General features: G+C 36.4%; 3 protein-coding genes across 5 annotated transcripts; 2 read left to right on the top strand and 1 right to left on the bottom strand.

Moving 5' to 3' along the window:
- The first annotated feature begins 5,664 nt into the window (after nt 1-5,664).
- On the top strand, nt 5,665-18,542 carry LOC105274215 (lachesin). Its single transcript, XM_011317133.1, has 8 exons — nt 5,665-5,749; nt 9,767-9,882; nt 10,283-10,468; nt 10,910-11,087; nt 12,374-12,505; nt 13,279-13,398; nt 13,898-14,068; nt 14,695-18,542. Exons 1-8 carry the CDS (start codon nt 5,695-5,697, stop codon nt 15,027-15,029), a joined length of 1,293 nt encoding a protein of 430 aa, XP_011315435.1. The 5' UTR covers nt 5,665-5,694; the 3' UTR covers nt 15,030-18,542.
- Dbp73D (putative ATP-dependent RNA helicase Dbp73D) lies at nt 8,923-21,484 on the bottom strand. Of its 2 annotated transcripts, XM_011317135.1 has the most exons (5): nt 21,223-21,484; nt 20,090-21,100; nt 19,452-19,889; nt 18,670-19,010; nt 8,923-9,867 (listed from the first exon to the last, which is right to left on the bottom strand). In XM_011317135.1, the coding sequence occupies exons 1-5, from the start codon at nt 21,243-21,245 to the stop codon at nt 9,860-9,862; spliced, it is 1,821 nt and encodes a 606-aa protein (XP_011315437.1). In that variant the 5' UTR covers nt 21,246-21,484; the 3' UTR covers nt 8,923-9,859. The 2 variants fall into 2 exon arrangements, with proteins under 2 accessions (XP_011315437.1, XP_011315436.1); XM_011317134.1 differs by lacking the exon at nt 8,923-9,867 and having other exon boundaries at nt 18,585-19,010; nt 21,223-21,483.
- A 746-nt stretch (nt 21,485-22,230) lies between these two features.
- On the top strand, nt 22,231-26,687 carry LOC105274213 (transmembrane protein 68). 2 transcript variants are annotated; one of them, XM_011317132.1, is made up of 5 exons: nt 22,231-22,328; nt 23,733-23,871; nt 24,142-24,236; nt 24,502-24,863; nt 25,045-26,687. In XM_011317132.1, the coding sequence occupies exons 2-5, from the start codon at nt 23,780-23,782 to the stop codon at nt 25,363-25,365; spliced, it is 870 nt and encodes a 289-aa protein (XP_011315434.1). In that variant the 5' UTR covers nt 22,231-22,328; nt 23,733-23,779; the 3' UTR covers nt 25,366-26,687. The 2 variants fall into 2 exon arrangements, with proteins under 2 accessions (XP_011315434.1, XP_011315433.1); XM_011317131.1 differs by lacking the exon at nt 22,231-22,328 and adding an exon at nt 22,355-23,095.
- Nucleotides 26,688-26,905: the final 218 nt, after the last annotated feature.

Here is a 26,905-nt window from a genome sequence, read left to right as displayed (position 1 = left end):
GACCGGAATAAGAGAGAGGAATATATAGACTTTATGGACCCTCGACTTTTATCTCAGTCGCACTCATTGTTCTGTACATCAGAAGAGAAAAAGAGAATGACGAGGAAGTATATGGTACCCTCTACTTGTTATGCCGCATGGAGCACACCGCCTTCGTGATATTCCTCGCATAATTATTGGTGTACTTTCCACCGTAGAACCTTTTTAAACATGCATATATTTCACGTTAACCTGACTTGAATGTTAGATCCACCGCGTTCTTATCAATTTTCCTTCCTGAAATCACTTTTTCCATGTGAAAATACCGAAAAAAAAAACGTAATTTTCTATTGCCCGGCTAACAACTACAATTATTACTTTCATTTGACCAAAAGAAAATTATGATATATAACAATGAAAATACTCCCTATATTTCAAATATATATCTCACACATTGAATTGGATCTTCATTGCAACGGGCTAATCGTCAGACGACTAATTTATTTAAACAAAACCGAAATTATCGAACTGCAAAAGACATAACATAGACAGTGGAATACTGAAAAATAGATCTTCTCTTATCCTCTCGTACCTCATCTCATCTTATCTTATCTTATCTGATACATTGAATTTTCAGTCAGAATACATATACGTATAATCAACATGTATTCCACATCCATACAATTTTTCTTTCCATCTCCCAATCCACCTCATTCCAATATCAACATAATCATCAGCCCCCTCCCTCCCCCTCTCCCACCATACGCAATATAACGACAGATCATGCCTTAATCCGCCACTAGAATAAAAAAGTAATCCTCAGGATATTTGAATGGAGAATTTTCTAGAAAAAGTCGAACATCCAGGAGTATTATGAAATATTCACCGACACCAGCGTTTAATGGGCCACACATTGGTGTTTGAACGCGTGCATGAAGAGGCGGTTAAGAGGCTGGAGTGAGTAGTCAGGAGCAGGAGGAAAATAGGGATAGGAGGCTTTTCCGTGAACATCGCGTATACGTATAGCTCGGACCTCACGATGGCTCTCTGATAGAGAAAACATGTTACACCTCACCACTGCGCATACAAAGTGGCCGCTTTTCGCATTCAAGCATATACTCCCCCCTCCCTTTTTCTCCCCATTACCCCCTACCACCCTGTGTTCCTTTCCCCTCATTTTCCAACCCCTTCTGGTGTAGTCCCCAGCGTCCACTCCCATTCTGTATAACTCCCTCATTTCCAGCTAACTCTCCCTCCTCATCCTTTTCCACCCCCATCCCACTTGGGTTCCACACCTTTCCCTTCATTTTACTCCTGGAGTTCACTTCATACACCTCATTTCCTTCTTCACCAAATGGCACGTTGAGTATCACCAGTTTACCACCATGTTTTCATGCGAATCGGTCTCACCGATTTTTCATATGACTTTTGCTGATATCAGATGTTTTTATTATTCCTAATTGTAGAATTAATCCTGAGTGGCTAGGTGCAAACGTGGTCTTTTGGAAATTTCCCTTCAGGTCGTACTTTCCAATCGGAAAATGTGAAATCCTAACATTGTCATAAAAAAATCCTCGATTCCTCATTCCCATCCGATTCAATCCTGACGCGATCCTTAAGTCATCCGGATTTTTCGATAGCTCTCACTTCCCCGATCCCTCCACTTAAATTCTGAAAACTCAGTAATTCCAATAAAAACCTCGTGAATTCCTAAAATTGCGGAATAATACCTGGCGAAATATCTTTTTGCGGTGGATTTATTATTCACGAATGGCGACTATTCTGACGCTCTCGTTCATTGCAATGCAAAAATATCTGTTGCTATCAAAGCAAACGGCAGTTGGATTGCTTTCACATGACCGAAACACCGTAAAGCACCGAGCAAATAATCTGAAAGTATAATGACAGAGGTATCGAGGTAAAAAAAAAATATCCGATGGGAAATGTGATAGCAGGAGAAAATATTCGATTACACACCGAGTGACAAAAGAGAGAGACATTGAATTTTAGCATGAACGTCTCTCTCGATACATGAGGGCATCCTCTCCGGTTGCACGATTGTACTGTGCCCCCATTGCTCTTCCTCAACGAGAAATTGAGAGGTGGTAAACCCACCCACTCTCGTGAAAATAGTATTTACCTCGGATTCACCTCCATCGCGAAAATAATCTCAGCCTCTACGTTTCATGGAAAAGGCACACTATACCATTCCCCTTCTAGACTCCATTAACGGTGGTAAATGTCGTGGAAATTCGGTTATAAAAGTAAAGCCACTGGCATCAACCCACTAGTCTCGGTGAAGTACTAGAGGATAGAAAATATGTGGAAGATTCAGTGAATCGTTTTCAAGGGCAGAAAAACTTTCATCATAAATATGTCGATTGTCATATTTCGGGGCTTCCTTCTCTCTTACCAAATTGAACTTTTGCCTAGACTTGTCTTTTTTATAACGCAGACTTTGCAATATGGTAAGTTGGAATTTGCAGGAATTCTATAATTTGGAGAAAGACTTTCCCCCTTGACTTGCGTTTTTTTTCTAATCACGATATTGACTTCACGTCTCACGTCTCAAAGCGAACCTTTCAGGTCCCTTGAAAAATTAAAAAAATGTCATTTTCCAAAATCAAGTTCTAACTTTCAAATGGTCGGTAATCCAGAGGGAAATATGGTTGTAGGAAATTTCACGGAATTATCACATAATTTTTATTTGAATTATCTGTGAAAAATTACGATACCACCATTTCAATTTTTCGAGTCGATTCCGTAATCGGTAAGCGAACTGAAAGTTCCGTAATTTTTATTGGATATTTCTCTCCGTGCACTTTTATTGCAATTGCATTTACATAACGAAATGAAAAATGTGTGCAGAGATCAGAGAATAACGACTTCAGACTTCTGAAAAGTAATCGAAGAAAAGTATTCGTGTATGTTGCAATTTTATTTCATCCGTATAAACTTTTTAATATAAAAAATATCTCCTCTGTGTGAAATCAGTGATCACTGTGTCATTCATTTCCTGTGGAATTGTTCTCAATAAGACAGCCGCAATCCTATGGAATATTCAATGGTCAATGAATAACGTCACAGTTGACTGACTCGTTTGAAATAAAAATTCATAAAAAAAATCGTCACCTGAGAAGGAATGGAGAGTGGACATTTTCCATCACGGTAAAAATGAATCGTTCACGGATCACTGGAGTGATTTTTCATCAAATCGAAAATACCGAGAGCAGAGGAAAAAAATGTTGGTGTTCCCTCAAAAATGAAGGGAATAAATAAAACAATGGCAATGGGTGCCGAATGGGAGGAATGAATCAATGATAATGGGGCGTAGAAAGGGATGGCTAGAGTCCAATTGCCGTTATTAAAAGTCACTCGACAAATTTATTCGAGCGAAAATTTATTGCATTTGTCAATGATTTTTGGATGATAATCACACGATAAGTCACTAATTTTCCTCTTAAATGAAGTATTCCTTTTTACTGAATCGTTTTATTATTTGTAATCGGAAATTTTAATTAGTCATCTATGAGAGAATTGCAATTGAGTTTTCAACTGTAAAAGAACTAGAGAAAATTTATTCGAGTAAGAATTTACGACATTTAATAATGATTTTTGGGGGATAATCGCAGGATAATCCCCTAATTTTCCTCTGAAATGAAATATTCGGTTCAACCGAGATATTTAAAAATTTATTTAAACTGTGAGACGATTGCAATTAAAACTTCAACAGTCAAAGAACTTGAAATTTCCCACAACGACAAAGCAACGTAAAATCTCTGTAGAATTTTTCATTGACGAAATTAATATCCTAATAATATAATATAATATCTATTGAAACTTCAAGCCACTTCTCCAAATTTTCAATTCATCGGCAATTGAATTGTATTTGATATTTATTTCGTGAGATAAGTGTGAAAATTCAAGTATCCACTAGAAATTTCTACGAAAAACGAGCTGTACTTGAAAAAAGTACATGAACATTCTCATTGCAAGCATGCTACTATATTTATTATTATTCCAAGTTAAAAATATTCCCTAGAATAAAGTACAAAATACATTACATACTCATTTCAAATAAAATCAATACTTGAATTAAATATAAAGTATACACATCACATAATACAATATTAATCTTACTATGAATATACTTATTTCAAGGTCGAAGTATACTTGACTGAGGAATAAATAGTATTGGATCGTATGCAATAAGATATACAAGTGTAGTTGTAAAATAGTTAAGGGTGGGGTGAAAGAATTGAATTGATTGAATGAAGTTCCACTTGTTGATCTCGTACAGTGAAACGGTACATGTTCTGTCGATGAGAACCCGAAGGAACACGAAGGAACACGGAGCGGTGGTGGATGATTCCTGCCAGGAGACTATAACCGAACATCCTATTGAATATAAAATCATGGGTAGAAAAGGGTCGAGATTTTCCGTGGGTCCACTCCTTATCAGTTCACGTTCGATGCATAAAGCATAAAGTTGCTATCTCATGCATACATTCATACTGTGAAAGTCATGACTTATGGTGGTTCGAGTATATGGCTACTGAAGTGACTGAGTGAACGTATATATCGTCATATATATGTAAACCTACTATTGGCAGTGGGAATCACCCAAGGGTGACGGAGGCACGTATCAAGTCCCTCACATCGATACCTTTCCAAATCGATCAAAATTCCATTTTCCATTCTCGAATTCATTTGATTCTTGTGTGAAATATCTCAACTTGCTTTTTATTCTGCCCACCTACTCTCATACCTCCATTTCTCCACACTTTTTTTTTCTCCTCTTTTCAGCATTTTTCCTTTTTTTTTTTATCATTCCTTTTTCACTTTTTTATCCCATCCTCTTTTTGCATCAATAATACTATCCCGTGCAATCGGATTTGAGGATTTATTCTTTATAAGAGTTTTAGTGCCTCGCGCAATTGCCAGTTGAGGGGGAATTCAATTTCGGATGGAAATTGGGTCAATTAACCGATTTCCAACCTTTTGGGGGGGATAATTCCCAAATAATTAACTTTTTTCTCGCTTTTCCGGGAATTCGGGGACAATGCCCTTTCGATTGAAACAATTTTTTTCAGTGTCAATGATCTACTACATTTTCAGGAGTACTGGACACTGAATTGCCTTAGTTAAAATTATATATTTATTTATTGATAAATGAAAAGAGGGCATCTTTCGGAATTTTCGCAGGAAATGGATTAAATTTCCTGGAGTTGATCCTAAAATTTAGGATATTTGACAATTAATTTTTTATTATAAAAAAATTGTATGCTTTCAATTTATCAAACTGCACGCAAGATTTCTGACGAATTATTTACTGATGAATTAATTTTGTAAATATTCAAGAATGAATCAATTGAGAACTGAATTTGAATATTTGATGATGAATATTTGACGTTGAATTTTCACTAGAGCTCGGAAAATTCCCACACTTCTAAAATTTAATAATCATTTAACACGGGAAACTCAATAGCCCTGAATTTTCGCGGTGAATGAAAGAATTAATGAACATTTCCAACTGAAATTTAATCCAAACCCGAATTATTAAAAATTCAGATAACATTGTGACCGAAAATTCCAAAAATTCCTAACAAAAGAAAAAAAGAAAGTTGAATTAATCGTTTATTCTTCAGCGAGACTGATAATTTATTATTCGGTGTTTCAGGTTTAACCTGACAGCAAGAAGTCCCAGGAATACTTATGGCTGCCCAAAAAGTCATTGCACTACTAGCCACTCTTCTCCATCTTAGCTTGAGTAAGTGATGAACATGCAATTGAACTTACAAGAAAGTATATTATATATACTTAGTATATAAGAGTATATAAGAGATATTAGTATATAAGACTCATCGAAATCGCATTAACAATCAAATATAATTTTCCCAAAATTTTTTAAAAATCAATTTACCGTTAACAATTCTTTTCAGTTATCTCTTAAAGCACTCAAAAATTCTACAACCAATAATTTCTCAACGAAATCGTATTGAGAATCACATATACTTCAACTACAATCAACTACAATTTTTCGGCGGATCCCCCCTCCCCCACCCCCTACCCTGAATATCGGTAATAACTCCCGGGCAAAATAATCTATAATTGAACTAACGTGTCAGATAATTCCCCATACGAAACAGCTTTTCAACAGCACCCATCACTCCAAACAACAGAATTTGCCTCTCAGTGATTCATTGTAGCATGCATCCACGAAAGTGGCGCACACACACACATACATGTACACGTATCCAGCCGTGAATGTACAGTGGGAGCCTAACTAAATCATGGTGGATTTAAGTGGATTCTACAAACCCCTTGGGTCCGAGAATGTATTACCCTGTACAGAGCCATTGCTCGAGGGGGGCAACGAGGGGGAGGGGAAGGAGGTGGGGGGGTACCCTATCCACTGCAACGCCCTCATTCAACCTTTTCTCTATACCCTACTGGATCCTCAAGAAAATCTGCAGTGTGCGCACATGTGTTTATATACATTTTTTTTTTTCCTCCTACTTTTTTTTATTCTCCTATTTTAGTTTCACTCGAAAACGTGTTCTCTCGCACAGTTCAAAGGATAGACACGCCCACTTCTCAGGATATATACCGTATGCCAAGGCGATGCACAGATGCACAGATGCACAGATGCACAGATGCACAGATTTTATTCAGTGGTGGAGAGGATACCGACATGTGAAGAATCTCACTGGGCAAAAGTTGTGAAAACTTTTATCTTTGGATTTATCCATTTTTAAAAACTCTTGAGCAAAATTTTTTTTCCATTTTGTCGAGCGAGGGGGGATCTAAGTTTCGTTTAGATATAGATGCGAGGCAAAAGGGATATTGAAGTTTTTGGGTGATTTGTCTTTTTTTTCTTTTTTGGTCTTGGAAGCGGGTGGTGGGCGCATGAGAGACGGGCATTTTTTAATTTATCGGGGATTTCCCGGGGGTGGGGGAGGGGGAAGTTTATAGATGGGGGAGGGGTGGCAATTGGTTTCTTCGATCAACTGCTGATGGAGAATTTTTTAAGAGCATTTCGTCATTATTCCTGCTGTTCTCCAGGAGATATCGCGTCTTCCTTTGAGATTTGGTACTTTATTATCTTTACAATTGCTTGAAAAATACGCAATTACTTTAATTAGAGAAATATTTAGTACTAATGACGAAATAATTCACATAATCCGTAAGAAGGAATCGTAATTCCTCAGGTTGATCGGTGAATAAAGAATACGGAATACTCACGTAATTTTACTCGAACGAGTAAAATCGAACAGAAAGTTCTCGACTTATTCCCGGAAAAATGAAAAATTCATGAAGGTTCAATTTTAATGGGGCTAGTGTGTTATTTGTTCTGTTCCGTAAAATTTCTCAATCGCTGGGGAAAAATGACGGAATGACTTGTTATCAAAACAGTGGTAGGCTATCAGACTAGTGGGCAATTCTTACGGAATAGATGATAGAATTAAAGTGACGGTTCGTAAAATTTCTTTTTCAACTCCCACATTTTGTTAATCTGATTCCCTCGTGGATCAATTCGAAACGTCATTTTTCCCCATCTTCTCCAGGTAATTTTCATTGGATCTTCCTCTCCATAGAGGCAATCACCTTTTGTCTCGATCCATACGACCTCTTCACGTGTATCTTGATTCCTCCAATCTATCCACATCAACATTCTCCATAAACCCAAAGAAAAAAAATGTTTGTTTGAAATACCGAAGAGGTAAAAATCTCATCGGCCACTATTCTCGTCCATTTGACGAGCGTTTTCTCAAAGACGCCATCAAAGTCTCATCTCCCATTGAAAAGAAAGGGAGTAACGATCAAAGAAGCCAAGCAAAGTAGTTGAAAACCCAGAAGAGTAGATCCAAAGGAAAAAGCGACTCCTCGAAGTAAATAAGCCCGAGTATTGATACTTGGACTTTATCTGAGTAACAGACCCACCCCGATAGTAAAATCAACCATTACTTCACCCCCCCCCCTCCCTCCCTCCCACCGCGAGAATAATACCAGAGACATTTTCCAACTGCACTTTGAAATTATTTTTATTCCATCCCCCAGAAATTCAAGTGATTCACTTTTTTCTCAACTCTCACGAGTTTTCGTGTCTCACCACGAGAATGAAAATGAAAATTTTCCAACGTGATTCTCAGCAGACTTGTACACTCCTTTGAATGTAAAGATGAAATTGGGAAGGGGTAAGAAAAAGGTGGAATTTCAGGAAGAACTGTTTTCGAGGAAGAGATGAAAGTTCAGTTCTCTGACTTGGGATTCGTAGGATACATTCTTGCTACCTGTCCCAAGCGAACGTTCCAATCTCCATGGAATTTCCGGTATTTTTCCACCAGGAGTGCTATTCTACTGTTGAATTTTATATAAAACGAAGAGAAATGCAGACGAATGAGTATAATAAATTTTTCAAATCCACCATATGAATTTTATTACCGAGCGCGTGGAAAATATATGAATTTCTGGTACCCTAACCACAGATATTGCTGATTATATTGAAAAAGTTTGCCCATTCTGCCCCACTTCAATAAAAATAAATGATAATAGCAAATGAGAGTACCCCATTTTGCATTACAAATTGTCCAACTCTCTGAGAATAATTCAACCCTCGGAACCCGCCAGAACTAATTTTTTTATTACCAATGAAAGCATGTGCACAGTTACATATTATTATTCTGGTATTTTCATTGTTACTGATAAATTAATAATTACTGTATCCATTTAAATGTTTCATTTGTCAATTTATATTTCAATTTGATTATCAATACGAAATTATGAAATGATCAAAAAAGGTTGAATTAGTTACAACTTTATCAAAATGTATTCAACCTTCAATGGTTTGCCTCTCACACAGTAATTAATCAATTATTATTATTATAACTAACAAGAGATAATTAGAATCAATAATGATATTGTACGAAATATTCGAAACTATTGTGAGATATTCATTTTGGTATATTCTAATCATTTGTTAATTTTATTCCATAACAATTTTAATTAGTAATTGTAATGATTTACTTATTCCATTATAAGAAACGTAATTCCCGGGAATTTCCCAGACAAATGAGAAATTTAGTGAGACAAATAGATTTTCCATCGAAATTCAATTTCCGCTCACATAATTGTAAATTGACGGGATTTTCTGACTGAAATTTGAAGAAATCCTTACAAGTGTTGCATCGATAGTAAAAACATCGGAATTATTTGTCCCCTTGGATTAATTTAGTCGTCATAAGGGGGGTGTACACCTGGGGAGTGTCAAGTGCGGTAAGAGTCGAAAGAGTAACGAAAAAGAAAGAGAAAAAAAAATGACCATTGTAAGAAAAAAAAAAGCGATAAGAGCCCGAGGAAAGTGGATGAAGCCCTGCCAAATTAGAATTCCTTGCGTGCCTCTGGCCAAGCTATAAAAGCTCCCCATGGAAACGACATTCCCTCCCTTCTCCATCTCACTCCCTGGATTACGATTCCAAGTCAAGAATTTTTCCATTTATCGCTCACACACTCTTCCACTCTTAGTTCACTCGTTTTTTTACTCTCAATTCGTTCACCCCCGCAGTGGCTGTCTTCAATCTTTGGATGAGTGCATACAAGAATCCGATGGAATTTCACAAGCATATGAAACAGCGGTTTTATTGCATTCAGGGCTCTGATACCTTCCATTCCCATCCACTCAGCTGAATGTTGTTATTTTTTTTCAGTAAGAAATCTGAGTCAATTGGATATTTTATCGGGCTAGAATAATTTTAATTGTTTTTCTGTTCATTTGGATTGATTCTAGGTCAGAGTCCACCGGAAGTGCTACCAGTGTTCCTTGCGCCCTTGGAGAATCACACGGTTACACAAGGACGGGATGTCTTCTTCACTTGTGTTGTTAATCATCTGCAAGGGTACAAGGTAAATTAATAAATAATAATTTTAGAGGTACTGCTGTTTTTTTATTCAATTCAATTAATAAATTGTTCTTTTCAAATGGATACAATCGTGCACCTATCAAGGATAATTGAAATGTAATTTTTATTTTGCTATCATTTTTCAATTAAAAGCGTTTGCAATTTTGTCGAACAATTAAAAATGTTGAGTGCTCATATTAAAATTAAAGGATTTTGTACTATTTAATTTATTCATAGTAAATGGTGGAATCGTAAGAAAATCAATTTTTTATGGATATGGTAATCAAAATGGAATAGACTATAGTAGTCAATTGTAATATATTCTTGAGTAAAGTCAATTGTTTTTCTGTCTTGTTGAAGTTTGAGTGATTAATGACCATTTTATTAAAATTTCTGCTTCACAGGTTGCTTGGATAAAGTCGGATTCCCGGGCAATTCTCGCAATTCACACGCACATGGTGACACACAATCCTCGATTGTCGGTTACTCACAATGGCCACAACACGTGGAAGCTCCATATCTCGAATGTACAGAATAATGACTCTGGTACTTATATGTGTCAGGTCAATACAGATCCGATGCGAAGTCAGGTGAGGAGTGCTCATTTGAAAGGTAATCGAAGCAAATGCACACGTGGAAAAATAAAAAGTCATGGAGCAAGTGGTAAAACACTGTTTTGCTCAGACCTAGAGGAAACTTTTCCATTCTTTAAATTCCGCATTTGAGGATTTTTTTAGTCCTCCCTCCGAGATACTCAGACAGAAATTTCCACATCTTGAGGAATTCATTGAAATTTCGGGGAATTCCTCCATTGAAAACACATTTTTCCCAAAAATTAATTTCTGTACTGTAAATATATTTCACGTAAATTACGTGATTGCTGTTGTACTCCGCGATTTTGACGTGTCGCAAATAACGATTTACCTAATTTTCCTGGTAATTTACCGGATATTTTTCTCCGTGGGACTGAAATTTCCACCAGCTTGCGCAAAAAATTGTAAAAATCACTAATAAAAATGAATTAATTAAAGATGGGACACATGACGGTCCAGATTCCACCCGACATAATGGACGATGATTCGACAGACGGTATGGTGACCCGAGAGCGTGGAAATATAAAACTCCGTTGTATAGCAACAGGAATTCCCAAACCGACGGTCACATGGAGGCGAGAGGACGGCCGAAACATAACTCTCCGAGAGGAAGGCCGTGAAAAATTGTGTAAGCTCTTTCACCCCCATCATCAGCGAATCCAATCCTTCCTAATTTCATCACAAAACGAAAAAGTGAGAAGGAGTGAATAGTCTCTTTGCTGGAAGTAGTATTGCCCGCGCAATCCGGCGCGGTAAATCGTTTCCACCATCTGGAGTCAGTAGCAACCCTTTCCCAAAAAGTTACAGGCATTTTCGCCTCTCCTAAAATAAACCGTACCAACATTCCCCTATTACCCAGTACTGTCCCTTGGACATCTTGAATTTACAGTTCTTGTGCTTTTCACCACACGTCTCCACCACCCCTTCATTACATCGCTCCCACGTCGCCCATTATCCTCGTAACTTTTTTTCTTTATTGCCACGGGTTTTTCATTTGAGCATCTCCGGGGATTGTCAGTGTTACAGTATTGATTTTTAGATCATTTACCCAAAATACTTGGATCAGGCATTTTTCAATCTTTTTATCTACGATTTCGCAAGTATTAGCGGGCAATTGTGCAATGTCAAATGTAATTATCGTTCGTGTGTACATTATAGTAGTCGAACATAAAACACGGAATTGCGTATTTTACTCAATCGAAGTAAATAAGTAAATATTATATAATGTATTCCACTGATCGCTACGCAATTGCCTGATGCTCAAAGTTCAATGACATTTGTTATATATGTTACTGAAGACTCATATTTAATATCACATATTGTATCACATATTTGAATTGATTCCTGTTTGCCAATGATAAAGTATCGTAAATTAAATGGCTCTATAACCGCGCGGGTTTTAAATAATATCCTTTGAAAAATGTAAAAAAATTTCGCTTACAGCTGCAAACAAAAACGTAATGAGAGGAAAAAATAAAATTCTTTGAAATCACTTTTTTTTTCAATATTCACATAAAATTTCACTGGCTCCAGTGGTAATGAAAAATAGAAATCCCCTGTTGATTTTTATGGAATATATTTTTTTATATTCGGGACCAATAACAGATCATTATTGCGTCATCCATTAAATTTCTTATCTATCAGGGTTCCTGATTAATTACAAATCCCTTGAAAATATTAATCTCTATTTTATGAATGAATTTGAATTTTCTTGCAGATATCAAATTATTGGAAAATTCAATTGCCGAAATATTAACATCAAATTTCCCAACTCAATTTGGATTTTCTCAAGCATATGAATATAAATATACTGCATCTCATCCCTGAAATATCCCGACAAGATCTGGAAGTGTTAAGTTCTTAATTCTCAATTTTCATATTTTTTCGTTTCTGTTCCTCCAGCGGTAAAAAGCTACGATGGAGAAACCCTCAACTTGACTGGTGTTATACGCCAGGAAATGGGCATATACTTATGTATCGCCAGTAATGGAGTACCACCAACCGTTAGCAAACGTTACTCCGTACAAGTGCACTGTGAGTACTCTCTTTGAACATTGTAATATTTTCCTAAAATATTTCCCACATGCAATTTTCTCTTCGTTTAATTCCGGAAAAAGTGCTAACACTTTTAGCTTTTTCTTTCATCCACTGGAATTGGATTCTCCAAAAATTGTTTATACTGTTGAAATTGCGCAAACAATTTGCGTAATCCGAAATATAAAGAACGATTTTCCGGTAGTTTTAAAGGAGTAGAAGAAAATAAAGTGGTAAAATAATAAAGTGGTCACGTCATTTTACCCGAACAAGTAAAATCTCACATAAAATTCTCGACTTATTGCCTGAAAAATGAAAAATTCATGAAGGTTAAATTTTGATGAGGTTGGTCTGTCGTTTGTACATTCTGTTCCGTCAAATTTCTCAATCGTTAGGAAAAAATGACGGAACGACTTATTGTCAAACCAGGAGTGAGTCATGAGACTGGTGGGTAATTATTACGGAATAGCTGGTAGAATTCACGTGACAGTTCGTACAATTTCTCTTATAACTCCATTTCATTGAACATTTTATTAAATTTCACTTCGCTCGCGGACTACAGTTCGAAACGGAATTTTTACGTTCTTCTTCTGGTAATTTTCATTGCATCTAACTCTGTTTACACAGTGGATAATCTACATTTATTGTATAATGATATTAGGATCTCCTTGTATTTCGTTTTTTTTTTCTTTTTTTCGCTTTTACTTTTGATGTTGGATGATTACGCTGACTTGTTTCCTACCGGATTTTATTGAATTGTTTCGGAATTACAGTTGCCCCAATGATAAAGGTGACGAATCAGCTGGTGGGAGCACCGGTTAATAGAAACGTGACGCTCCAGTGCTCCGTTGAGGCATCGCCACGTGCCATGAATACTTGGTTAAGGGATAAAGGTACAGTATTTCTCCATTTTTTTTTTCAACCGAACTCAAGAGACTTTAGAAATTACTTTCTACTCGACTTACGGGATTTGAACTAAGACCGAATGAAGGAGCGATGGAACTGAATTGTTTTTGTTAATGCGCGCTGATAGATCAATTCGATTGATAACAACAACATTCGGTAATAATTACCGAAAGATTCGTTGGACATTTCGAAAATTGATACCAATCCACGGAAATCCACTTTTGCGGGAAATTAAACAATTCTTCAATAATCAATAATTAATTATTAAAATTGATAATTTTCAATGCAATAAAAATCGGACAAATAAAACTCGAATTATTGACAAAAAAACCCAAAAAAAATCGAGAGATCGTTCCAAGTTCCGAATTTTTTAATGAAGGGATCCTTATTGAATTCCTAAAGTGGCGAAAGTTTCGTTGACTCGATTATTGTGGAATAGCCAGAATAAAAAAAAACCCCCCGTCTAATTATCTCTCAACGAAACAGGTGAAAAATTACTGCCAAGTGGAAAATACACGATGACAGAATTCCAGCAGAACGAGTACTCCTGGCAGATGAATCTGACTGTGCATAATTTAGAAAAAAATGACTTTGGCGGGTACTCATGTGGAGCCGTGAATGCCGTTGGGAAAGCAGAGGCCAGCGTACGTTTGCAAGGTAACGATGAATTAATCCATTCCCCCCTCATCCACCACTTCCATTCCCTAGGGCTATTAGCGTGAACTGTACGAGAATCGATAGATGGGCCAGTGGGTGGACGGGTGGTTCAGGTGCAACAGGTGTAGAGACGGAAAACGATCCTATGAAGTGGATTTACCACCTCCCCCAAACACACCCTCCAGCCCACCCTCCATCCTCATCCCTTTCTCAATACCAGTTAAGCTGCGTTTCAATCTGTGGAGAGGCTTTGGTACCCAACAAATGTTTGATTAATTCCTCTCTCTGGTTAATCGCCATTCACGTATGGATTGCAATCATTGATTGCCCGACACTTTTATCACCATCAGAATACTAATATAAACATAAAAAAAACAATAGATGGAACAATTGAATTAAACCTATTGTCAGCATCCACAGAATTACGAATTTTTATTTTATCTATCTTTATTCTTTACATCCACTTGCCTCAATTCGTATTACAAAATGTTTACGGATTCCAATACCAGTACCGACTCTTAATTTCTTCATAATTTCATTATTCTATAATATTATTGCATTATTCTGCGACATTAATTCGTAAGTCTGGTGCATAGAATTGCAGAATAATTAATTGATGATTGTAGAATTGGAGCTAGTGACGGAGACAACACCAGGACCAGTGTCTCGTCATACCGATGGAAAAATGCGTAAGAAGCTGAACGGAAAGAAGAAGTTACACAGAAGGCCGTACGATCACCAGGAAGAGACGGATAATTACCTGAGTGGAATTGAGGATTTGGGTACGACTCAAGTGATGGGTGGTAGCACCCAGGAAGGTCACAGGACCGAAAGGCCATTCTCATTCAGTGAGAGACCTTGGGTAACCATGGTATCATCCACACAGAGACTTTATCCATCATTTCACGGAATTTTTCTTCTGCTATTTGCCTCGCTGTACTCTTATCTAATTACTATTTAAATTAATCATCTGCCAAAATAATGTATATATGAGGGAATCTAGTACCAGTGCTGGGTAAAATAGAATTCCAATGACCCAATTAATTTATTTATTAATTCATTGATTGATATATCCGTGTCAACGATCTGAATAATTTTAAACACTTAGACAACTATTTCATTTCATGTTCGTCAAACGAGTCAAACAAATTTACTACGGAATATGTTGGGAAATATTTAGACATGTGACCGCGCAGAATGAACTCAAAATATTTCACATATTTCGCCATGACGATTAGTTCTCCGTGAGATATTACCCAGCTCTCATACGCAGCCAGTTGAAATTAATTTAACGACTATCGTAATTGAAGTGGGCGTGTAATGATACGAAATATATGCGGGTAAAACTCTGCGGACCCATATTTGTTCGATTAATCGAGCATTTAACGGTGAATTATCCGAGAATTTCTGGCTTTGCAATTTTTTCATCAATTACCCATTGATCAATAGCCAGTGGATTACAACTGGAATTAATTGATCGCCATTTCCATGGGGTTCGGAGGGAGTATTACCGATAATTATCGTGATTTTAAGAATTCCACAAATTGTCTTCCCATTTTTTATGTTTTTTTTTCAATGGCCAGAGCCATTAGTTGGATTAATGACCAATATCGTGACGTCGAGGGATTAACGGTGCAGGGGTGTACATAATCTCGCTATTGCAAATGAATTATTAAGTAGTGGTATTCGATTATAGTCCGACTAGAGGGTAATGAGTTGCGTTGGGCTCGAGGGGAATATTTTTCAATAACTTTTTATTTGGGAAATGGGGAGAATTGGTGGAGGCTTGAGGAATTTGACTTCATAAAAAAAACTAGTTGATTTTGTCCTTTTTTTATAAAATATTGAATGTTCTGTGAGCGCAAAACAGATTTCTTAATCCCAGAAAATATCCCTTTATCACAGCAAGTCGTTTCATCTTCACATTTTTCAATGAGAAGGTAATTACTAATGATGAAGAATGATGATGAATAAGAAGTAAATAAATCGTCAGTTTTATTTTAAATATCTCCTTGATGAAAATTTTCTTAAGCTTTCATCTCTCACTTCGGAGTTCCATAACGCAAATCAATAAAGACTTCGAATCGTTTCGATTTTCATCTCGAATTAGGACCACAAGTAATTCACTAATCAGACGTAATAATGAGAGTTGAGGAAGCGAGACAATAAATAATGTAACGTCGAGAGTTAATATTAAAAGCGTTTGATTAGGTTTTAATTACGCAGTTTAAATCGAGTTGGAAGATTAATTCAGTTGTGAAGTGGAATAAGGGAAATCGATTCAATTTGAACATTTTCTTTCCAAGAATTGATAGTTTCAAATATTTATTTCAAGTTAATTCTCTGCTGCCGAGTCGGAGTGGAGTTTACCTGAATCCACTTCATCACGGAATTTCACGTTCTCAGTAATCATAAAGGTAATGTAAAGTTGAATAGACGATTTAGAAAAAATGTTATTGAACTCGTAATGTATGTTGTTATATTGAAATTTTTTATGATTAAATTTTCTACTGAGAAAATCCCATTCAGGGGAGAAGTTGTGGAACCTAATGAAATATTCCTTTCGCTATTTAAGAAAATGTAGATGATTAAATTTTGTTGCTGTTTTACAACTTCACTCTTGAATAAGTCAGTGGGACAGTGGTAAAAGGCGATAAGTGGCATTTCATATTCGTCTTAATTAATAATTATCAGCAGAAATTCTCGATGAGAGATCGGAATATTTTCTTAATGAATTTTCCGATCAAAAAAGCTGTTGGGACTAGAATGAATGAGTTTCAGATTATTTGATATGTAATATAATTATAAAAATAAAGTTATCTCAAATTTTTGAAAATTTTAATGTGGACAATTCAGAGGTATTCCAAGATTTTCAGGAAAAATGGAAATACTTTGAAATTTAGAGGTATTTTCTATTCTTATGTAATGATATGTAATGAAACTATTAAATTGAACTTGTCTCGTTTAACCACTCGACCACTAAAACTATTAATTCCACGAATGAAACGATTTCGACTGATTTTCGTAAATAGTTTAATTTCGAGTTGATTGTTCACTGGAGAAAGAAAAATATGAATGATGACATACACGGCAACGACACATATGAATTGCATAGGACCACGTTTACTGTGTAAATACTATTAGAATATACAGTCTATAAACTACTGTACATAAATAAAAAAAATACGACGAGCGAGGGGGAGTATGTAATCATTAAAATGCCGAAAGAGTGTTAGATTTTATATGTGGAGTGGAAGAAAATAATTCTATGTGCAATGCAAAAAAAAAAAATCAAACAAGCAACGAAAAGTCGCGAACAAAATCTGATGAAAATGTTCACGCGCTTTTATTTAATCAAAAAATATTTCTCAATGGTAAACGGATTGAATACATATCCAAGGAGAATCATGAGTCGAAACGATATATGCATTCGATATTTTATTTATCTTTTGGCTGGTAGATTCATAAGTGCTTCATACTTGGGGATAATTTTACCCCCAAAAGGGGGTTATATGCGAGCTTTAATCATTTAATCTCTCATTAATACAGAAATCAATGTCGAGGAAGCTCTGAAAATTCAGAAAAGTCAATGAATAAATGCTGTCTGTGTCCCAGTTATCACCACTTTTAACTTTCCGCGGTCTCTCTAAAGTTTTACAATATTTTTTGTTTTTTACTATTTTTATGGTATTTTACATCATTCCATCGGAACGTAAATTTTTCCAAGTTTCCGCTAATTTTCCTCTGTCAATTGGTAGATAAAATTAATCGATATCGTCGACGATTAAATGAATCCAAATGCACATTTTTTTTACTTTTCAGTGAATTTTATATTGTTATTAATTAAAAATAGGGAGAGTGGCATTAACTGGAACAGTGACAGTAGAGTAAAAGCCACGTTTATAAATTGGGGAGATGATTATTGCAATTTAGTCTCAAATATTTCGTCAACGAAAGGTACGAATCGAGCTAGTGAGGTCTCATTTGTAAGAACGAAACATGATCTTCATAATGAAATAACAATCACCAAGATTGACTGCGTCAATCTCGAGACATTGACAGTTAGAAATAATTCATTTTCACTCATTCGCCAACTCCTCCAATCAACGAACAGTCTCCGCGAAATATCTTCGAACCTTATCGAAACAGCGTAAACTTCAAACGAAACTTTTTGCAGAAAATGTGTAAACCTACAACAAAGTCCCCACAAAAATTCACGTACCTCTCACCACTCCCACGATATCAATGAAAACTTAAAATCTTAAGTAAAAAAAATGAAGACGTGCTTTTACTTTAATGAATGCACTCTCGGTTGATAAAATACCACAAAATAACACCATTTATCTTTTATAAATTGACAAGAAAGAGAAAACAAATGTAAATAATTTGCCTTGAAAACAAAGTGGGAGAAAAATGTCAAAAAAATATATTCAACTTCATTAAGAATGTAAAAATAATGGGGCGTACGACGTATAGCAACTTAAATACTCAAGACAATAAAATGTTATTATCGATGTTGAATTTCTGGTTTTATTGTTAATTTTACATTAATCAACTATTCATTTAAGGAAATACAATTTAATTTTTATGTGCACGCTTACGTTTGGCTTTGATCCGTTGGGTTTCCTTTGTCCTCTCGTTCTCAATAAATTCCTTGAGTTTCTCTACATGCACCTGATAATTCATTGCCTCAGCAACAGATTCAAGCGATTCAATCTGTTCAATGGGAGGTAATGCTTTGTGGGCAGCCCTGAGCATTCGAGAGAAGACGGGAACCTGATTGGATGTGAGTATTGAAATAGCAGTTCCTGGTAATCCAGCTCGTCCAGTACGTCCAGCTCTGTGAATGTAGCCCTTTATGTGCTTTGGTAGATCATAGGATACGACTAATTTAACTCCTGCTATGTCCACCCCTCGGGCCAAAGCGTCTGAGCTCACTAAGCTGTTTGTGAACGGATAAATATATCTCATCACTCAAGGATTTCATCCAAAATTTTTCATTGCTCGAGTCTTCTTCCACAGTTACCTTAATAATGAGCAATCCTACGGAAAAATCTCCCAAAACATTTTTATGGGCAATCTCTCTAGCTACAAAAAAATCTTCTAACATTTCTTCCTACGATCATTAGTTCCCGAGATAATCGAGAAAATAACAAAAATAGTAAAACGGGAATTTTTGAAAGAGCAATTTTTCACGTCTCAATAAATGTCTAATTATATCGATAACGAATCGTTTTACAAAAAGAACTGATAAGGAGTTTTTTAGAGGAAATTTGATGATCTATAAAAATGCTGCTGGGCGATTTTTTGTAGGATCACTCGTTAACGAAATATCCATGCAGTTTTAGAGTAATGAAATGTAGTGTTGTGAAAAATAACTCACATTTGGCTTTTATCCTGGGTAAATCTCTCCAACATCTGAGTCCTCTGTCTCGGCAACAACTTGGCCGATAACTCATCAACAACAACGTTTTTATCCAGTAGCATGAGTCTCAAAAGGACGGCAAGTCGATGGGAAGCCTCACCAGAATTGGTAAATACCAGTGTCTTCTCAATTGGCTGTCGAGACGTGATCAATTTAACTAGAGCAACTGGTTTGTATTCAGGTGCACACTCAACCGCACGCTCCATCAATTCATTTGGACTTGTGTATTTTCCCACAAATTCGCCAGTTTCCTTATCAAGATCTACATCATCGTCTCTGTCTGTTATCACAACTGATGTGAAGAGAATTGGTTGAAACAGTCCCAAACGACTCAATTTCTCAGGATCTTGGGACAAAGTTGCTGAGAATAACAATTTCTGGGCTGGAGGAATTTCACTACAGCACAACAACAAATTTTATAAATTTCAGTAACAGTTAATATTAATTTAATTCGAAATCAATTCTCAATTATCCTGGGAATTCCTCGTCTTACTCAATAATCAATAAACATTGGATTATTCCAGTAATTAACGAATACTTTATAATTTTCTTCGTTAGATATTGACGTCGGAACTATTAATAAAATGAAAGCTCACCAAGCCAGATAGTTCCTGATAGTGAGGGGTGGTGGACACCTGTGAGGCATGGGTATATGCCTGAGCCAGTCAGTGGCCCTGTCCGCTTCATCAATGACCAAAAATTCGAGAAACTTGAGGGAAAACCCCTCGGTCTGTTCGATGTGATCGACAAGCCTGCCAGGTGTGGCAACAATAATATCCACTCGACTCACCAAGTCCCCCTTCAAAGTCCTCTCGACAAGACTCTGCTGTTCAGCCTCGAAGGAACTGGCCCCAGAGACAAGTCCCACACCCAAATTGGTCGTTGAGACGTACGTCTCAAATACTTTATAGACCTGCAACGCCAACTCCTGAACAGGCACCACCACCAGACAGCTGATCCTCTGGATAAACCTGTTCCTCAACTGTTGAATTACAGGTAGAACGTATGCCAAGGTCTTTCCACTTCCTGTAGGAGCTGAAACACAAGTGTCTCGAGGCCAGAAGCCCTTTTTTCTGTCCTCACTGCATTTCAGCATCCAATTTATCAGGCTAGACTGCACTGGGAAAAATCTACTCACGCCTTTTGTTTTTAAAAGATCGATCAATCTGTCATCAAGCTTTCCTCGAAGCTCCTCAACCTCGGGACCAGTCGATAGATCTGCTGAAATAATCTCAGGATGTGCAAGCCAATTTGGCAGGACTCTCTTCACTGCTTGTCTCTTCTGTTTTGATGTTGCTCCTAGAATCGTAAAATTGTCAGTTTCTCTGGGTTTTTCTTTGGTATGTTCTTCAGAAATTCCTGGTGTATCCTTTTCAGTGATCGCAGAAGACTCTGAAGGAAGGGATTGGGGTGGAATTTCGTCGGTGATGGGAGTCGATTTTTTTCGTTTTTTCTTCTTTTTGGGGGGTTCCCCTGGAGTGACTGCCGGCGCAGTGGAAACTTCTGATTTCTGACGTTTTCTCAGTTCTATCTTTTTGAGAAGCTCTGAGAGATGATCATGAGCAGATTCAGATACCTGGGGATCTTCCCCGTCGTCTCCTTCGTACCTGTTGAAACGAAAATCAACACTTTGATACTTTAAGATTTCTTTACGAGAAATAAAGCTCCAAAGTACATTCACTGCGGAGGGATCAGGGATAAATTAATAATTAAAATGAACAACTATTACCTATTTACAACGAAAAGGTCCATGTTATTTATTTATATCTTGAGGTTATGTTATCTGTGAATTCACGTGTGATGACAGAAATTATAGGGGAGATCAAAGGTCAATCCTCTTTGAGCAAAGCCGTCAGTAAGAATGTGTCATAGCGGTGGCGTGTGAACAAATCGAAGGAACTAGTCGTGTGAATAAGAACGGAATCTCTGGAGCAGAGAGGATTGACTAAAGTAGAGGCTCAGTTCTGGAGGTTCGAGTTACCCCAGCGGCATCGTAGTACTGCACCCCAAGAGAGGGAGGGCGGCACACGCAATGAGGGTCTCTGCCCGTCAGCCGACTCGGTAACTGGACCAATCGATAGGCTGAGTGTTATTTTCTACGTTACGAAAAAACGAAATTGGTATTCACTGAAATTGAAGAATTTAAAATTTTCAAAAAAGTATCAGGGGAGCATGAAAATCGAGGAGGTATTCACTGAAATTTGAAATTTATAAATTTTCCGAAAAGTATCAGGGGAGCATGAAAATCGAGGAGGTATTCACTGAAATTGAAAAATTAAAAATTTTCAAAAAAGTATCAGGTGAGCATGAAAATGGAGAAGGTATTCACTGAAATTGAAAAATTAAAAATTTTCAAAAAAGTATTAGAGGAGCATAAAAATGGGGAGGGATTCACTAAAATTCGAAAATAGACGCAAAAAATTTAAGTGAATACCAATTTCGTAACGCAGAAATTAATATTCATTCTGTCGACTGGTCCCTCTGACAGCGAGAGTGCTACTGAGGCAGTTACCGAGTCCGCTGACGGGTAGACCCCCCACCATTGGGTGCGACCCCCTCTTTCTCTTGGGGTAGGGTGCTCGCGCAGAACTGGGCCGCTCAGTGGGGGTTTGAGTGACCCCACCGCCATGTAGTACGTCACCCCAAGAGAAAGAGGGGGTCGCACCCAATGGTGGGGTGTCTACCCGTGAGCTGGCTCAGTAACAGCCTCAGTAGCAGTTCCGCGCCCTCCCTCACTTGGGGTGTAGTACTACGATGCTGCTGGGGTCACTCAAACTCCCAGAACTGAGCCTCTACTTCAGTCAATCCTCTTTGCTCTGGAGGAAGAACACGATGGTAAGGACGTCGATAATTTGGAGCAGACATGAATGCAAATATAAAATGAGCTGTACCTTAAAAAAATAGAATTTTTGAGAACTGGTGGTAGATTTCTGACCTTTTATATGTCAATCTCTAATATTTTTTAATGAATTGTTGGTATTTACTCGATAACCTAACTTAACCGTCGACCTGAAACCCAGCAATACCTGATCTCCATTCGTCTCACGTCAGGTTTCTCATATGTTAAATAAAAACACAGCCGATTGTTTAGTCCACCACCAAGAATCCCCACAATTGTTACCCAATTTCCCTTACTCTACTCATCATTATCTTCCCTATCGATTGATTAATCAATCAAAAATGACTATCATCGTCATAAAATCATGATGCAGCAGATCCAATCGACAAGCGAAAACATGGAGTGAACGTAAACACATTTAGGTGAAAATTCTTGAGAAGAGAAATGAAAGATTCGTGTGCGTAATCGGTGAAAGGCGACGATTTTTTTCAGCCGGTCATCATGTTTTACATCTCTTACTAGTGTTTTAGACGTGTGGAAGACGTTGAACTAGTGAGGCATTTCCATTGTCACTGAATTCCCTCAGTTTTTCATGATCGCGATATTTTTTTCCTCAGCGATTCATTGATTTCTTGGAGTTCGACGACTTTATGTTGTTTGTTTATTGTTCTTCTTAATTTTCGTTGCATTTATGAGGGGCTATAAAAGAGGAGAATGTTCTCCACAGTGTATGACTTTTTGAAGAATTTTGAGGAGATTATTGGTGAGTTTTTTTCACAATTTTTCACATATAAAAAATATAAATAAGAGACCATTTGTTTAAATTTGTTTAAACATCAAATTGTTTGTACTACCCAAGATATGATAAAAAGCTTGTAATTAATATTTCCTCAGGTAATGGTAAATTATTATGTCTCAGGAAATTTTGTTGTGTTATTTTTTGTTGAGTAATTGAATTCATGACAGAAAAAAAATTCTTTTGGGCCTGATAAACCTCTGGTAAAATTATACTTTTCAACAGCATTGCAATGTATGAAATTACATGTCCAGAGAAAAATTTGGGGATTGAAGACAAAAAGGATAAAATAATTAAAAGATCCTATCCTATATCACATGTTCGTGCATAAGTTTGAGGCCTCTCGTTCACTTATTTGTAAATAATATCCCTCAGAAAGAAATATGATTTTTTTTGTGAAGACCTACGATTTTTGATTGGCATCCTTAATATTGCGTAACATTTGGAATGAGTGGAAGATCTTCTATCTTATGTGCGTAATAAAATCTCATCGAAACTCGTTTGAATTATATATTATCGGGCTATGTTAATTTATCATGTTTGTATGCTTTATGCTTTATGTTTTTATGTAGATGTTATTTTATCGTCTTATTTTTGTTCACAGTTGACCACATTGACGTGGATTTTACATTATGGCTCTCATGGCTTCTCATGCCATTGCTAGTCACGTTTCTATTACCTGTTGTTATTCTCTTACTTCTGTACATGACTGCATTAATATTCTACATTTACAAATTACACAGGTGAGTTATTTCTCTAAAATACAAAATTTGCACTGAGAGAAGAGTGTAAAAGTTTTTAAAAAAGTCTTGCTGGTATGAGGTAAATCGACGGTTGAAAAATACAAAAAAAAAGTAGTACTTGGTTCGAATTTGAAAGTCTTCAACGAGAAACGCGAACAATACTGTGTTCTCAGGGACAATGAAACACTTGACCCGGGAGGTGAATTATTCATGTAAGACGAGAATAAAATTCTGTTTTTTACTGAAATTTTTTTTTTTTTCAATCTCTAGAAAACGATTGAGAGAGGCTTACGGAAAGGACTGGAAATCTGCAGCGAGAAGTGTCGTTGCTGCAATTTGGGATGTCCATGGATATATTTATTATGGTCCGTATAAATCCTGAATGCGTTAGTAAAATTGCAAAACAAGATAATTTACGTTTTCGATTATTTAAGTTTTCCAAGAAAATCTCTGAATCTATGAGAAATAGGGAAATTTTAGTAAATAACATTTATCAAGTTTTTATTTTTGCCTACCAAAGTTGTCTTACAAAAAAATCCACTCTCTCTGACAAATTCAGAGATATATAAAAATGAAAAAAGGAATATTCGATTATTGATTTATTAATCACTTATTTTTGTATTCTTTTAGGATATGAAGTTGTTGGAATCGAAAACATTCCAATGGATTCCCCAGTATTATTTATCTATTACCACGGTGCTGTACCCATCGATCTCTACTACTTCATAGCAAAAATTGTTTTACTCAATTCAAAAGTCATTCACTCGGTGGTGGATAATTTTTTATTCAAAGTACCTGGATTTGCTATCATCTGTCACGTTATGAAGTTGATACCAGGTACGATTCAGACTTGTTCGGCTATTCTGAAGGAGGGGAATATGCTCGCAATATCTCCAGGTGGTGTTTACGAGGCACAATTTGGTGATTCTTATTATCAATTATTGTGGAAGAACCGAATGGGATTCGCTAAAGTCGCCCTCGACGCTAAAGTGGTACACTAGATTCTACATTCGTTCATACTCGAATTTATTTCCTACAGTCCCAGAAATTCTAGTCAACGTCATATTTTACTTCCTTTAAATAATTCAACTGTGGGAATTGAATTCAATATTTTTTCTTAGTTATCAATTTATCTCGGGTAGTTTTTGCGATTAAGTTAATGATTTTCCTCAGTGTATCGTACCAATGTTCACCAAAAACCTAAGAGAAGCGTTCAGAACGATGAGTTGGGGCAGAAGAATGTGGCTGAGGATCTACGCAGCCACGAGATTTCCATTTGCACCACTGTACGGTGGTTTTCCAGTAAAACTAAAGACATACGTTGGCAAACCAATTCCTTACGACAGTAGTCTGACACCAGAAGAATTGAAAAACAAAGTAGCCAAGGCCCTCGAGGATCTAATCAAAGAGCACCAGAAGGTGCCTGGAAGCATAATGAGGGCTTTGATTGAGAGGATCTACGACCCCTCGAGCTCTAAAGATCATCACTCGTAGTCTTAATTTATAAACAATTGCGGCGAAGTCGTAAAAAGAGGTACGTTGACAGTTCTTCGATCAGTTTTTCGGAAATATCTTCAAAACTAGGGGAGATAATGAAATTTTTCGCTAAACTTCTTCTGCAAAGGTAATTCGAAGCGATAAATCAAGTTATTACTGAAATTTCGCTATCTTCCTTAGTTTCGGAAATATTTAAAAAAACACCATCCAAGAAATGAGTCAATTTATTCTGTTTTACTACTCCGTTAATGAAATTAGTGAAGAGATTTTTTGTTGGTCGGCTTATCAATCTTCAAAAGTAAATCATAATTCTCCCGATCCATTGAAAGACCAACTTGCCCTCTAATATAAGATGATTTAGAGATTTTAGGTGATTTTTAAGAAGGCACACTTTATAATTTTTCGTTCAATTCTGTTGATGAATTCCTCGCCTTCCTCATCGAATCTCAGAGACTTAATTTATATTTAAAAAGTTATTATACAGTATGAATGGAATGGATTAGTCCCATTTTGGATATCTAGCTTGTTAATTGGGTGATTAATTGGCGAGGGAATAAGTGGAGAATACTTTCAGTAAGGAAGAGGTAAAGAGCACGTTAACTGATTCTTCAGTGCAGTTTCCAGGAAATATTACTGAATCTGAGACAGAGAGCATAATTTTCCGCAGGATCTATTCTGCAGAGTGGAATAAGAGCTATAAACAAGATTCATATAGAATTTTCCATATTTCTCTTAGATTCAGAGATACTCTTCGAAACTTACAAATGATTCAACTAAACTCAGTCCTTAGAGTCTTCCTACTTTTTTTTTTAAATGTCAATTTCCATTCAATATTTGGAAGAATTCTCAAAAAAACTTTCCTCTCGATATCCTCCAATTCCTCTCAATTCCTCTCCTGAATAAGGAGTTGATTTCCATCTTGGAATCGTCCAAATATGATTTTTAAAAAAGATCTAGTAAATCGGAATCTTGTGATTCATGAATTACATTCCCCAGTCGTTTAATAATGAATTATACAACTAAAAATTCATTCGACTTAAAGAGAACTTAGTGATTAAATCATGAATAAGTTACGACCCTGCACAAATGTCCGAAAAACCAATTTTGCTTGACGCAATAAGTATTTCCATAATCGTGTTATATTTTTGGCTACCTGCGGCAATCTTACGAGAATTAATTATCCTTTCGTGTTTACGTATTTTAGGATAGTACTACTTTAGATTCTGGATGAAAAACAAATTTATTTATTGATTTTATACTTCGGTGGATATGTTGACTCTTTATGTTTTCTAATTGAGAATAAATCAGTCTCATTAAAATTTTTCCTCATGAAATCTATTCTTGCCTTATCTCCATGATTATTCCATTCATCTACCGATGTTTTATGCGCAAAAATTATTACGTTATATTAACTTGAAAAAAATAAAAAATAAAAATGATAAAATTAAAGCAATCTCATAGTATATAATAACAATAATAATACAAATAGATAATTGCGTCCTCTCTGTCGTGAGGTCGGTACTAGAATATTAGCTGT

The sequence above is a fragment of the Fopius arisanus genome, unplaced genomic scaffold, assembly GCF_000806365.1.
Source record: "Fopius arisanus strain USDA-PBARC FA_bdor unplaced genomic scaffold, ASM80636v1 scaffold00010, whole genome shotgun sequence".
NCBI classification, from domain to species: Eukaryota; Metazoa; Arthropoda; class Insecta; order Hymenoptera; family Braconidae; genus Fopius; species Fopius arisanus.
This window is presented reverse-complemented; position numbering and strand designations above follow the sequence as displayed.

Excerpts from the sequence above, each read along its gene's own strand:
- LOC105274213 (XM_011317131.1), top strand. The coding sequence starts at position 23,047 with ATGTTCTCCACAGTGTATGACTTTTTGAAGAATTTTGAGGAGATTATT. Across the intron at positions 23,096-23,732 it reads GAATTTTGAGGAGATTATTG|TTGACCACATTGACGTGGAT; the intron begins GTGAGTTTTTTT and ends TTTTGTTCACAG. Across the intron at positions 23,872-24,141 it reads TACATTTACAAATTACACAG|AAAACGATTGAGAGAGGCTT; the intron begins GTGAGTTATTTC and ends TTCAATCTCTAG.
- LOC105274215 (XM_011317133.1), top strand. The coding sequence starts at position 5,695 with ATGGCTGCCCAAAAAGTCATTGCACTACTAGCCACTCTTCTCCATCTT. Across the intron at positions 11,088-12,373 it reads AACTCTCCGAGAGGAAGGCC|CGGTAAAAAGCTACGATGGA; the intron begins GTGAAAAATTGT and ends CTGTTCCTCCAG. Across the intron at positions 13,399-13,897 it reads TACTTGGTTAAGGGATAAAG|GTGAAAAATTACTGCCAAGT; the intron begins GTACAGTATTTC and ends TCAACGAAACAG.
- Dbp73D (XM_011317134.1), bottom strand. The coding sequence starts at position 21,245 with ATGGACCTTTTCGTTGTAAATAG. Across the intron at positions 19,890-20,089 it reads ATCAGGAACTATCTGGCTTG|TGAAATTCCTCCAGCCCAGA; the intron begins GTGAGCTTTCAT and ends GTTGTGCTGTAG. Across the intron at positions 19,011-19,451 it reads ACCCAGGATAAAAGCCAAAT|CTTAGTGAGCTCAGACGCTT; the intron begins GTGAGTTATTTT and ends GTTCACAAACAG.